Source organism: Hesperophylax consimilis, chromosome 16 (genome assembly GCF_061612785.1).
Source record: "Hesperophylax consimilis isolate HC1 chromosome 16, BYU_Hcon_1.0, whole genome shotgun sequence".
Classification (NCBI taxonomy): Eukaryota; Metazoa; Arthropoda; class Insecta; order Trichoptera; family Limnephilidae; genus Hesperophylax; species Hesperophylax consimilis.
This window is the reverse complement of record NC_142851.1, coordinates 34907006-34921653: the sequence shown is the minus strand read 5'-3', so window position 1 is coordinate 34921653 and position 14648 is coordinate 34907006. Positions and strand designations below refer to the sequence as shown.

Here is a 14648-nt window from a genome sequence, read left to right as displayed (position 1 = left end):
CTTAATTTTCTTCTGTCTTCATTTGACAAAACAACACGACCTCCGTGGTCGAGGGGTAAGGTCTTCGACTTGCGCATTCCGGCATGCGCAAGTAAATTTAATTTATATCTTCAAATGACATTATACAGTACACGTACAGCACAGAGTGTAGATGCTCTCAGTATCGCCCTGGTGAAAGACAACCATTTAGAATTGAAACATTGCTTGAAATGCAGTGGCGGCTCTCCACAAGAGGACGATGGGGACAGACCCCTCCAAATATCCCCGAAACCTGCTAAAAGAAAAAAACATTTGATTCTTCGTCTACACCAAAATTAATAGATTCTATAAACATAAAAGCAATGAACATTTGCAGAAATAAATTTTTAAGCCACAGGTTTCCGCTCCGCTCAACGTCTTAAAGCTTACTAATTTAGCGACTAGTAACCAGCCGCGCGAATCGAGTCCTTTGATGCATATGTCAGTATGCGGAATGTTGCGCGCAGATAGGGGACAAACCGAGATATTCCTACGGGTATATTAGGGTACATTCTTTGGTTTCTTTGTCGATCGTAAAGCAATCTTGCTTTATTTATTTTTGCTATTTTTATAGTACTTGTATATGAATTTCAAGTATAGTGGGGACAGTTGATGAAATCCACTCGTACCAAATAGCACTGAACTGTTTATTTATTATACGTATAAAGTTACGTAGTTTCGGGCGGGAACCACGCGCATTCAAATTAAGTTGGATGATAATTTTGCAAGATATTGCGGTATTTTTACTATACATCTTAGAAATTGGTATCTATAAGGCTGACTCGCAGCCGACATTTGGCTGTCGACCGAAAAAGGGTGGGGATTCTATCCGCGCCACAAACGCGTACATAGGCCACCGTAAAATGTTGCATATTCATTTTGCCGGTGGTATAGCCGAAGGCAGATGCTTGAATTTGGGAGTTTGCAAAGATTTTGCAAGCTCGCCTGAATTACAATTACATAGTTTTATTACATAGCAGTTAAAACAATGTGTATCTTGAAAACTAGATTTTTAGTTTGTCAAGATACGACAAAAAATATGAAATGTTTGTAAAATAAAAGTGTAAAAATGATCTTGAAGCGATCAAATTTGTAAAATGGTTAAGTTAGTATTTTTCGCAGGTCCCCCGTGACATAGCGCTCAGAAAGAGAAAAGATTCACTATGCTACGAGGTTCCTGGATTTTTGTAGAGGCAAAATAGCAAAAATAATTGTACAAAAATGGTTACACAAATTCGTTAAAAAATGGCATTTTAAATATCTCCTCAGTGGTAGCACATCGCAAACAGTGTTTATTTAACTACTGCCGAGGAGATGTACAAGTAAAAAATAGGTATTGGTAACATTTAGTAAATTGTTTTTGTTAGTAAATTTGTACATAGGAAAATCTGAACATCGTATCGCTCGGCCGGGGTACTTACGCGATACGGTACCGATGCTTTTCGGAGTCAGAGTTTTCAGGCCATTTCGGCCGAAACGATATACAAAATGAGCAGTGGCGGGGAGTGAGGATTTTGCCAGTGGCGTGGAGTTGGCACATTTTATAAATGTAAACATATTTTGACAAAATAAAATAATGTGGCCAACAACGTCCGTTACACTTGTATATTCTCCGAGTAGTAAGATTTCAGTACACAACAAGTAAAAAATGTCGGTCCCCGCCATCGAAGAAGTGCTCGAGCTGCCACTGTTGAATTAGCTTTAACCATGTTTGGTGATCAGATCTGAATAGCCATAGCCAGGTACTTCCCCACCTTCCTCCTCCCCATCTCCTTAATCTCCTCCACCCTTCAGCCTCACAATATACTCAAATTGGGGATGTCATAGTCTCATCGTATCTCACTATTAATATAAGTGGGATGCTGTTTCTAATCTTGCTATCAGTAAAGTTTGTTAGAAGTAAAATATAATAGCTTCTTCTTAAATCTGGTTGAACTTCCATTTATTTCCCATACGTACATATTTTTTTTAATAAAACTGAATTTAAAAAAACCTGCGGCACACTTCTACTTATAGGTTTTGACAAAGGTTTTTATATGCTTGCATTTTAGAGTTCCGAGAAAAAAACTTAGACCTGGACCAGAACATAGATTTAAAAAAAAATTATTTTACATTCATCATATTATATATTTTTCGTAGTTCGAATGATAACAAAAAAATTAAGTGCTTACGTACAACAACATAAATTACACATAATGACGGCCATGTTTATTTATTCAAATTCCTGCTGATAGATAACTTCTGTCTCGCTCTTAAATATAGGTACTAATAATGCCATGTATCGACAGGAATTTGTAAAGGAAAATTACAGGAAAATAAATATTAAAGAACTGAATTACGCATGCGAAATAAACAATGTCGTAGTATGAACGCACAGTGGACTCTAGCGGATGGAACAACAAAATTATATTATGTATACGGACAATAAATTTAATGCTGAGACATTAAAGTTTAACACTATTTTTGACAAAAACAATAATTTAAATATGAGTGAATATGAATAGAGGGTGTAACAGCACGTACCCGAAGTATTTGATTCCTGAGTATATTTGGAGTAAAACTGTAGATGCCATTCTGCTGTCGGAAACATTTTACTCGTCACCTCGATCCATTATTCTAATAAATAACATAATAGGAAGTAATGTAGTATCAATGTTGGTATGTAGACACGGTACTAGACCAAAAGTCATCTTAGTACAATCCAGAGTATTTGTTGTGCATCTGCCCCAATCCCTGCAAGCAGTAGACGTCATTTCATCTGCCCCAATCCCTGCCAGCAGTAGACGTCATTTCATCTGCCCCAATTCCTGCCAGCAGTAGACGTCATTTCATCTGCCCCAATCCCTGCCAGCAGTAGACGTCATTTCATGAACAATTTCTTGGACATTTCAGATTCCAGCAGTCGGTAGGTGGACTGGATGGGGAAATGACAAATAAACAGAAATTCGTTTTGGTTGACGAGGATGGAACAGAGAACCAAATATCTCCATACATTTTCACTAAACTTGTAACATTTTCAAATAGAAAACACTTCCCCCCGTGTGGAATTTGCCATAAAATATTCTGTAATCTTTCCTTATATACGAATCATTTAAAGCAATGTCTCTTTTCAACATCCGCTGATTATGTTAAATACTCTGACAGCGACACCCCCGTAGCGGGGAGTCTGCCCGAGGCTGAGCCGGAATCCGAGCCTGAGCCGGAACCCGTGCCCGAGTCGAAACCCGAGCCGAGGCGGGAGAGACGTCGGAGTGTTCCCAAAAAAGTACAAATAAATCTATCAACTATTAAAAAAAACGACACCCCTACTTCTAATGCGCTGCTTCAGCATGAAAGTAAGATAGATGATTGGTTTGATTGCGAACATTGCGACCACTTATCTAGTACTGTCCCAGAGAGGGTTGATCATATGGAAATTTATCACCCCGGCGTCTGCAGGTACTGCGCCGTTAAATTCCTTTCCAAAGAACAGAAGGAGATACACCTGTCCTGGCATCTCTCCGAGGAAGATGTCAAATGTGAGACATGCAACAAAGAGTTCAAGGGAATAAGAAAGTTAGAACGACACCAAGTTAAGCATAAACCAAAGCTTAAAAAAACTAAAGGACTCTGCGCCCATTGTGGAAAGGTTGAGAATAATTTGTCCCAACATATGATCAAAACACATCAGAAGAAGCTTTGTTTGACTTGTGGGAAACTTCTATCTGAGAGCTTACATCAATATCATAGAAATGTACTTCATAAGAACTTCGAAGACACTTCGGTATAATGCGCCATCTGTGTCGAAATGCAGAAGAACTTTTTTAAGTTTCTTTATTCATTGAAATTGTTTGTTAAATGCATTGAGGATTTTTCGACCACCATACTACTATAAACACTTTCTCTATCACCGGAGAATGGTTGATGAGCAGCATCTCTTTGTGGACCCATTTTATAAAAAGTTTTATTATTTAACTTAAAACCTACCTTAAACGTGACTTAGTGGGAAGTATCGGGAAACATTCCACGGCGGAGGCACGCACCCAGAGCCGAGTATTCAATGCCACGACTGCGGGAAGATCTTTAAAGACGAGCGTGCGTTGTATCCGCACATCCGACGGAGCCACCAGCCGCATCTCCACATACAGCGTGAGAAGTGCGCGCAGACATTCAATCAATTCAAGCCTTCGGGAGTGTACTAAGAGGACACCAGCCCAAGTGCCGGTGCAGAGAGTTGGTGCAAGCCAAATTCCTTTGTAATCAAGTCTTTCTATTCAGAGAAGAGGCTTCGGTATCACGGGGAAATACATCAAGGCATAGCCGAGCGCAGGTTTGACTGCCAGTATTGCCAGGCCCCGCTGAAGCGGACTTTTAGAAACTTCACAGATTGCATGCGACATGACATTAGTCACATAACTGAACCACAAACCGAATGATGAATTGTGAATGGTTTTCAATCCGGTGACATTGTATATTCAATATATGTACACACTTGTTATTACCAACAAACTTAACCTGTAGGGACCTAATCGATGCATTTGCAGTGTCCAAAAATCATGTCCACTGTCGGACATCCTACAATTGCAGCTCTACTAGTTAGTTAAACAGTGAAAATGTCACTTTGTCGATTTGGGCAGCATTTCTCTAACATTATTCAATGCCCCGTTATTTTTATACTTTCTTTCATGACCCAGAAATTATGTTATCGCCTTGAAAACAGAATTAAATGCGATGCAGTTTTCATATTAAGTATTATAAAATAAAGAAACATTTTACTCGAAATATTAAAGGAACATTGGAGACAATATTAGCGATTCTCACATCACATCTAGAAATTTCTGACATTCCTAGATGCGACCATATCCTTTTCTGTTTCAAATTTTCGTTTGAGAATCGCTAAAATAGTCTCAAATAATTAAATATTACTATTTGAGGTTTTACTCATTAATAAATTAAAGAAACACTCCGAAATATTAAAGAAACTAAACTCAAACCAAGTAATTTAATCGTCAAGGCAAATGGGATGCTGTTTTTTTAACATTTTCCTTCATGTATTCAATAATAATATAATTTATATTACAAACCAAGTTCTGCTGCATAATTATTATTATGTACGCGTGATTAGGCCACTTACAGACGATATATTAATAATGTGGGGTATTTTGTAAGGCTGAAGGTAGTGGGGAGGGGAAGTACCTGGCTATTCGTAAAATAATAAAACTTAGTATTTTTAAACTATACATCAAACACGAGAATGGTTTCCTTCATAAATGCATCCGCAGATGAATCCACAACTCTATTTTTTCCTGTAAGTTAGTCCCCCAGTTTAATTAGCATTAAACTCATAATTTCTTATTAGTAAAATAATAAGAAATTAAATTAAAAAGGGATGTTGGATAGCCATTATGTGTCTAAACTGCTTTCTAGTAACGAAGATGCATACGTAACTACCTGTCAGTTGTAATAATGTCTTAAAAATGTATCTGAAACACCGCGAAAGAAAACCGGTCTCGGGTTCTGAAAGTAATTTTTTTAAACTCCTTTTGGTAGTCAGCAGGCCGTACCAAAAGTGCTCGCGGGCCGCAGGGTCCCCACCCTTGGCATAGATAATAAATATAAAAACAATTTGTTTTCATTATATGTACCTTTATCCATCGGAGAGATTGGTTGAACATATATATATATATATATATATATATATATATATATATATATATATATATATATATATATATACACATAAATATATCGTCTGGAAGTGGTCTAGCCACAGTTTGATAATGCCTTGAGAATGAGGAACAGCTGTTATGCGTAATAATTACACAGCAAAACTTGTTTGTAAATAAACTGTTTTTTTAAAATTGAATAATAATATTATTGAATAACCATAGAAAATAAAACGCAACATAAAAATGGAGTTCTACAAATTAGACGTGAGAACAATAAATGGGGTGCTGTTTCTTACTATCCATAAACTTTTTCTTAAATCCGGTTGAACTTGAATTCGGTTTTCATAATAATTTTTTTACAAAAACGGGTTTGGTATTACCCGGTGCGCCTTTATACTTGTAAGTTCTGACAAAAACAATAAAATAATATTTCATCAGTTTTTCTTTACTTGTATTTTAGAGTGTCGGAAAAAACTTAAACTCGGACAGAAAGGCAGATTTAAAAATATGTCGCAACCCGTAAGCATCTGGGAAATGCTGAAGTTAGGTATTGTCTACATATTATTGGTCTGAACGAATTTATTTTTTATATGGAGGTTTCGTTTTACGAAATATACACATTCTCGTCATGGCAAATGGTTAAGCACGGGCTTTCTATCAGCCGTTTTAATTCTTACTAAGATTCATCATGTTATATCACATTCTATCTCAGTAGTTTCGTCATGTCACATGGTTGAGCGCGAGGTTTCAAACAGCGTCTTTCTTTCCATGTACGTTTTAATACTTATTAATGTTTATCATATTATATATTTTTCGTAATTTAAATGTTACCAAAAGTATTTTTGTTATTTGTTTTTGGGGTGTTATGCCGTGTTGCGCTAACTCCTTCTTTATCCAACGTTTCGGACAACGTTGGCTAAAGAAGGAGTTAGCGCAACACAAAAACAAATAACAAAAATACTTTTGGCCGTGAAAATCTTAAATGTTACCAAAATTGTTTAGAGCTAGCTAAAATAAATAAAAATTACACATAATTACGGCCATAAATTGGTTGATTGATAACTTTTATCTCATTCTTAAATATACTAATAATGCTATGTATCAGAAGTAATTTAAATAACGAAATAAATTACGCATGCAAAGCTAACAATGTTATAGTAGGAACGATTTGCGAACCCGCGCCGATGGAGCAAAAATTTTTATATTATGAACGAATTTAAAGCCGAGTCATTTAAGTTGTACATTATTTTTGTCAAATTTGATAATCTATAAATGTGTAAAGAAGAGTGTCTGTAGCAGCGTGGCTTCGTTTTTTTAATAAGATTGATGAAATTTTCCACACTTGAAAATAAGAGGAAGGTGACTGTTTACATGTGATTTCGAAAATCACCCCCACTCGTTAAAGCAAAATTTGAATACTTGAAGTTCAAAATAAGAGGAAAATTACTATCTATCTAATTTCAAAAAACTCTGCGCAAACCAGGGCAACGCTAGGGACTTCAGCTAGTTTAAATATTAACCCTCGTACTAATAAACATGTTTTAAATTTTGTGCAACTGATGAAGAACCATTTACGAATCTATTTTTTGTCAGTTGTGTAAAATTTAAAACACATTTTTATTAGTAGGGTACATACATGCGTTAACCTTTTCGTTTTACATACACAAAATTGTAGAGTTAGTTTTTTTAAATTTCAAATTTTTATATCAAATAACACAATAGAAAGTTATGTGGTATCTTTATGTTGTTATGTGAATACGGTACTAGACCAAAAGACATCCGAATATTATACAGACTATGTTTTATGCATCAGCTCCAATTCCCGCAAGCGTAGATGTCATTTCATAAACAATTTCTTGGACATTTCAGATTCCAGCAATCGGTAGGTGGACCGGATGCGGAAATGAAAAATAAACAGAAATTCGTTTTGGTTGACCAGGATGGATCAGAGAGCCAAATATCTCCATACATTTCTACTAAACTTGTAACACTTTCAAACAGAAAACACTTCCACGCATGTTGCAATTGCCATAAAATATTCTGTAATCCTTTCTTGTATACAAATCATTTAAAGCACTGTAATCTCTCTACAACATCCACTGATTTCGCTGATGGTGTTAAATACTCCGCATTAGTCAAGTTTCCACAAAAACCACAGTTCAAGTGTCTAAAATGTAAGACATTGTTTCCCGCTGAGGAGATTCTTCTAACGCATTATAAAGCATGTCTGATATATAACTGTGTGGAGTGCAGTAAAAAGTTTGCCAGCGAGGGAACATTAAAAATTCATTTTCTGACTAAACACTGCGAAGGCAAACAAAATCTTCGCAGGAAACATGACTTTACTTGTGAATCTTGTTCGAAAGAGTATTTGGAAAGCTTGGAAAGTATTTACTCCTATTATCCTGAATACAAAAAAATAATGTGTAACGATTGCAAACTGTCAATTCCCTCCTGGGACAAACATCTTATTCCTGTAAATGTTACATGTGCTCCAGACTTAAAATTTTCTACTGACAATCTATCCTCTGACAGCGACAACTCCGTAGCGGGGAGTCTGCCCGAGCCTGAGTCGGATCCCGAGTCTAGGCGGGAGAAGCGTCAAAGTGTTTCCAAAAAAGTAAAGAATTTAGGTCTATCACCAAAAGTAAAGACCGTGGGTCTATCACAAATTAAAAAAAATGCCACTCCTACTTCTAATGCGCTGCTTCAGCATGAAAGTAAGGTAGATGAATTGTTTAATAAATGTAAACATTGCGACCTCAAATTTAGTACTATCCTGGAGAGAGTCAATCATGTGGAAACTAATCACCCCGGCGCCTGTAGGTACTGCGCTATCATTTTCCTTTCCAAAGAACAGAAGGAGATACACCTGTCCTGGCATCTCTCCGATGAAGATGTCAAATGTGAAACTTGCGACAAAGAGTTCAAGGGAATAAGAAAATTAGAACTACACCAAGTTCAGCATAAACTAAAGCTTAATAACACTAAAGGACTCTGCGTCCATTGTGGAAAGGTTGCGAATAATTTGTCCCGACATATAATCAGAGCACATAAGAAGAAGCTTTGTCTGACTTGCGGGAAACTTCTATCTGAGAGCGCATATCAATATCACAGAAATGTACTTCATAAGAACTTTAAAGATACTTCGGTACAATGCGCCATTTGCGGTGAAACGCAGAAGAGCTATAAGCATTATCACTATCACCGAAGAATGGTTCATGAGCAACACCTGTTTGTGGACTGCCCGACGTGTCCAAAAAAATTTCCTTTCCCGTGCTACTTAAAGAAACACCCATGCGTCGGTAAAGAGAAGTGCCGCAGTAAGAAAAGAATTAAATTAAAGTCTAATAGCGGTCCAAACAAATGTGACGTTTGTGGGGAATCATTCAGTACTGAAAATAATCTGATGATACACTTGCGAAAACAGCACGGGAAGGTGGTGCGCCGGTTTGCTTGTCGTCATTGCCCAGACATGTTCATCAGGAACGATGCTCGAATCTCTCACGAACGCATCCATACGGGAGAGCGTCCCTACAGCTGCAGCGTGTGCGGCCAGCGCTTCCGCCAGATTAATGACTGCAAACGACACGAAGACCGCCATTCTGGGAAAACTGTCCCTCGCCCTAAGCAAGTGAAGAAAAAGCCACCGACTGAAAGAGTTCTGGAAGAAGTTAGTGTAGATTTGGGATATTATGTTGAATACGAATCCAAACTAGAAAAGCCCAATGTCACTTCAAAATACGAACAAAATAAATGAGAGAATTACCCAATAGATTTATATAAGAATCTCAGTTGCACTCTTCAATAATACATTGCTTCTTGTTCTGGTGGGCTTATTGCTTGATAACTGTAAATGCTTCGTGGGGGATTCTAGCAAGTTTAAGTTTAATCTGAAGATTTGATTCATTGTTGCAGAAGTCTGTATCTGAAATGATAATGAACCCGCACCATAACATCCCCACATAAACAAATTTTTATCATTATATTACTATTATTTAACTTAAAACCTACCTTAAACACAACCTAATGAGAACCATCGGGATACATTCCACAGCGGAGGGGCGCGCCCAGAGCCGAGTATCCAATGCCACTACTGCGGAAGATCTATGAAGACGAGCAGGCGTTGTATCTGCACCTCCGACGGAGCCATCAGTCGCATCTCCACATACAGTGTGAGAAGTGCATGCAGACGTTTGCTTTCGGAATTTTACTGAGAAGACACCTATCCAAGTGCCGTGGCAGGAAGTTGGTGCTTACTAATTCCGCTGTAACCAATGCTCCAAGTCTTTCTTTTCAGAGAAAAGGCTTTGGCATCACTAGGAAATCCATCAAGTGGAAAACATTACTACCGGTTATGCCAATCCCCGTTCAAGCGGAATGGCTCACAAGCTCATCCACACGGGAGAGCGCTCCTTCGCGTGCTTACTCTGCTCACAGACTTCTAGAACCTTTACTTGCAAGTGACACGAGGATAGACACATCAGAGCTAAACACTGTACTGAACCACAAACAGAATGATGAATTGTAAATGATTTCCAATCCGGTGACATAGTATATTCAGTATAATATGTGCCCGCTTTGGATCTATGTATTACCAACAAACTTAACCTCTAGGGACCGGATAGATGCATTTGCAGTGTCCAAAAATCATACCTGCAGCACGATACCCTGCAACTTCAGGGTTGAACTTAAATATTATTTTAGTCTTTAAACATAACCTCTACTAATTAATAAAATGAAATGTCACTTATTAATTAGGGCAGCGTTTCTCTAACATTGATATTCCATGATCCTGTTATTTTTATACTTCTCCTCGCGACCCATAAAAATTTTTAGGCATACATATAGGTAAAATAATACAGAATGTAATATGAATACAGTTTTCATATTATATATTTTTTTTAAAAGATAGACAAAGATTCCCGGGTTATGGATAACCTGACAATATTTTAAAATCTCCTACTACCACCACAGTAAGCGGAAAATCTTGCTTGTATTGTGATGGAGGACTTAGCCAGCCGAGGAATTGAACACACTACGCCTGGGCGGGACTCAAACGCGATGTCAACTCAGCCACCGATCGGTCGACTTATTTATGTGTATTAAATTATTAACATCTTTACTCTTAACAAAATATAAAAGAAATCAAGTGGTATACTGTTTCTTACTAATCTATATACTTCAGCTTTGAAGAAAAATATGATGACTTTTCTTAAATCTGGTTGAACTTCCATTCAGTTTTTTAGAAAAAGTAGTTTGGTAAAACCTGATGCGTCCTCACTTGTACTTGTACTTGTACTTATAGGTTGACAAAGGTCATAAAATAATATTTTATTAGTTTTTATTTACATGTATTTCAGAGCTGAGTAAAAAACTCTATATTTATTTTAGGGGTCCCAAGTGGGGTCGCGACCCACAATCCAAAATCAGGAAACACTGAAGTAGGGTTTTGTCAACATGTTGGTGTCAATAAATTTATTTTTATATGGAGGAGTTCATCTTACAAAATCTACACTCACACTTAAATGTATCTTGGTGGTCACGTGATGGCACGTCGTTAAGCGTATTATCTTCCCACATATGTTTAATACTTATTATTATATATTTTTCATAATATACACAATACCAAAATTAAACGATAAAAAAATTGGTTATGAAGAAAAAAACTTTGTTTAGAGCCGTGAATTGGTTGATTGATAACTTATCCCATTCTTAAATGTACTAATAATGCTATGCATCGGCAGGAATTTGAATAAATAAAAAATAAAGAAGTAAATTATGTTTGCGTAGCGGATGGAACAACATTTTTATATTATACGGACAACGAATTTAATGGTGACCCATTTAAGTTATACATTATTTTTTCAAATATGCTAATCCAATGTGTAAAAAAGAGTGTCTGTAGTGGCTTTATTTTAATACAAATCTACAGCTTTATTCCGAGATTGATAAAATTTTGCACACTTGAACTTGACCTTGAAAATAATAGAAATCTCCTTCCCCACTTCTTTAAGCAAAATTTCAATACTTGATGACGTTTTACACACTTGACATTCAAAATAAGTGGAAAATTACAGTCTACATCTGATTTCCAAAAACTCCCTCTAAAACCTGGGCTTCGCCGGGGACGTTTATTAGTAAGGCCAAAAGTATATAAACATGTGTGAAGCTTTATAATTCTCATTCAAAAAATTGAAGACTGTTTTTTTAACATTATATTTTTATAGCAAATAACACAATATGTTGGAAGTTATGTAGTAATCTATGTTGTTATGTGAACTCAGTACTAAATCAAAAGACATCTTAGTATAATACAGACTATTTTTTGTGCATCAGCTCCAATTCCTGGAAGCAGTAGATGTCATTTCATAAACAATTTCTTGGACATTTCAGATTCCAGCAGTCGGTAGGTGGACTGGATGCGGAAATGACAAATAAACAGAAATTCGTTTTGGTTGACCAGGATGGATCAGAGAGCCAAATATCTCCATACATTTCCACTAAACTTGTAACACTTTCAAACAGAAAACACTTCCACGTATGTTGCAAATGCCATAAAATATTCTGTAATCCTTTCTTATATACAAATCATTTAAAGCAATGTCTCTCTTCAACATCCAATGATTTCTCTGATGATGTTAAATACTCCGCATTAGACAAGCTTCCACAAAAACCACAGTTTAAGTGTCTAAAATGTAAGACTTTGTTTCCTGCTGAGGAGATTCTGCTAACGCATTATAAAGCTTGTCTGATATATAACTGTGTGGAGTGCAGTAAACAGTTTGCTAGCGAGGGAACATTAAAAATACACTCTCTCACTAAACACTGCGAAGGCAAACAAAACCTTCACAGGAAACATGACTTTACTTGTGAATCTTGTTCCAAAGAGTATTTGGAAAGCTTGGAAAGTATTTACTCCTATTATCCTAAATACAAAAAAATAATGTGTAACGATTGCAAACTGTCAATTCCCTCCTGGGAGAAACATGTAACTCCTATAAAAGTCACATGTGCTCCAGACTTTAAGTTTTCTACTGACAATCTATGCTCTGACAGCGACACCTCCGTAGCGGGGAGTCTGCCAGAGCCCCAGCTCGATCCCGAGCCTACGCGGGAGAAGCGTAGGAGTGTTTCCAAAAAAGTAAAGACTGTAGGTCTATCACCAAAAGTAAAGACTGTAGGTCGATTAACGAAAATAAAGACTGTAGGTCTATCACCAAAAGCAAAGACTGTAGATCTATCACCAATTCAAAAAAATGCCACACCTACTTCTAATGCGCTGCTTCAGCATGAAAGTAAGATAGACGAATTGTTTAAAGTTGTTTCTTTAAAGGAATTCAATACTGGTAAATGTTGTCAAGTTTGTGAAACCAAATGTAGAAATGTTAAATTGCTTAAAAGTCATTACAATAAGTCTCATTCCCTGAACACCTTGTTGACTTGTCCTTTAACTCAAGCCTGTTCTTATTGTAGATCTAAATCTTCAAGTTTTGAAGGAATAATAAAACACTTGTATGAAAAACATTCCCCACATAAATGTAAACATTGCGACCTCTTATTTAGTACTGTACTGGAGAGGGTTAATCATGTGGAAACTAATCACCCCGGCGTCTGCAGGTACTGTGCAATTATATTCCTTTCCAAAGAACAAAAGGAGATACACCTGTCCTGGCATCTCTCCGAGGAAGATGTCAAATGTGAAACTTGCGACAAAGAGTTCAAGGGAATAAGAAAATTAAAACTACACCAAGTTCAGCATAAACTAAAGCTTAACAACACTAAAGGCCTCTGCGTCCATTGTGGGAAGGTTGCAAATAATTTGTCCCGACATATAATTACAGCACATCAGAAGAAACTCTGTCTGACTTGCGGGAAACTTCTATCTGAGAGTGCATATCAATATCACAGAAATGTACTTCATAAGAACTTCAAAGACACTTCGGTACAATGCGCTGTTTGCGGTGAAACGCAGAAGAGCTATAAGCATTATCACTATCACCGGAGAATGGTTCACGAGCAGCACCTGTTTGTGGACTGCCCGACGTGTCCCAAAAAATTTCCTTTCCCCAGCTACTTAAAGAAACACCCATGCGTCGGTAAAGAGAAGTGCCGCGGTAAGAAAAGAATTAAATTAAAGTCTAATAGCGGTCCAAACAAATGTGAAGTTTGCGGGGAATCATTCAGTACGGAAAATAATCTGATGATACACTTGCGAAAACAGCACGGGAAGGTGGTGCGTCGGTTTGCCTGTCGTCATTGCCCGGACATGTTCTTCAGGAATGACACTCGCATCGCCCACGAGCGCATCCACACGGGAGAGCGTCCCTTCAGCTGCAGCGTGTGTGGCCAGCGGTTCCGCCAGATGCCGGATTGCAAGCGCCACGAAGACCGTCATTCTGGGGCAACTGTCCCTCGCCCCAAAAGGGTCAAGAAAAATCCACCGGCTGCGAGAGTTCTGGAAGAAGTTAGCCAGGATTTGGGATATTATATTGAGTATGATCAAAACTAGAAAAACCTAATAATGTACTTACTGTATGATTATTTAATGACTTAAGAATAACATTAATTTATGGATTCGCAGCAATGTTAACTGTGTGTGGATTGAAACATGGATTTAAATAATTCTTTTGGTTAATCATTGGTGAAGATCATATCAACAACTCTCAATGAACATGTGTATAAATAGATAGAAATATAAAAAGTAAACACGTTGGTTCGAATCCCAGTGGAGACCTTTACTCTTTCCGTTTTTCTTTGTCTGTATGTTTCATATGTTCATTGAGAGTTGCTGATATTATCTTCGTAAATGATTTCAATGAGTTAAGATTTTCAGGGCCAAAAGTATTTTTGTTATTTGTTTTTGGGGTGTTAAACCGTGTTGCGCTAACTCCTTCTTTAGCCAACGTTTCGGACAGCATTGCAGTGTCCATCATCATATAACACATCTGCCCTGATGATGGACACTGCAATGCTGTCCGA

The 14648-nt window shown here is 37.2% G+C and overlaps 1 protein-coding gene across 1 annotated transcript in view; it reads left to right on the top strand.

Moving 5' to 3' along the window:
- LOC149417127 (uncharacterized) overlaps positions 1-14528 on the top strand; it is a 95937-nt gene extending 81409 nt beyond the window's left edge. Inside the window, exon 6 of the mRNA XM_089641235.1 lies at positions 12063-14528. Within this exon, the coding sequence (XP_089497361.1) occupies positions 12063-14178 (2116 nt within the window). The 3' untranslated portion in view covers positions 14179-14528. The remainder of the gene's footprint in view (positions 1-12062) is intronic.
- Positions 14529-14648: the final 120 nt, after the last annotated feature.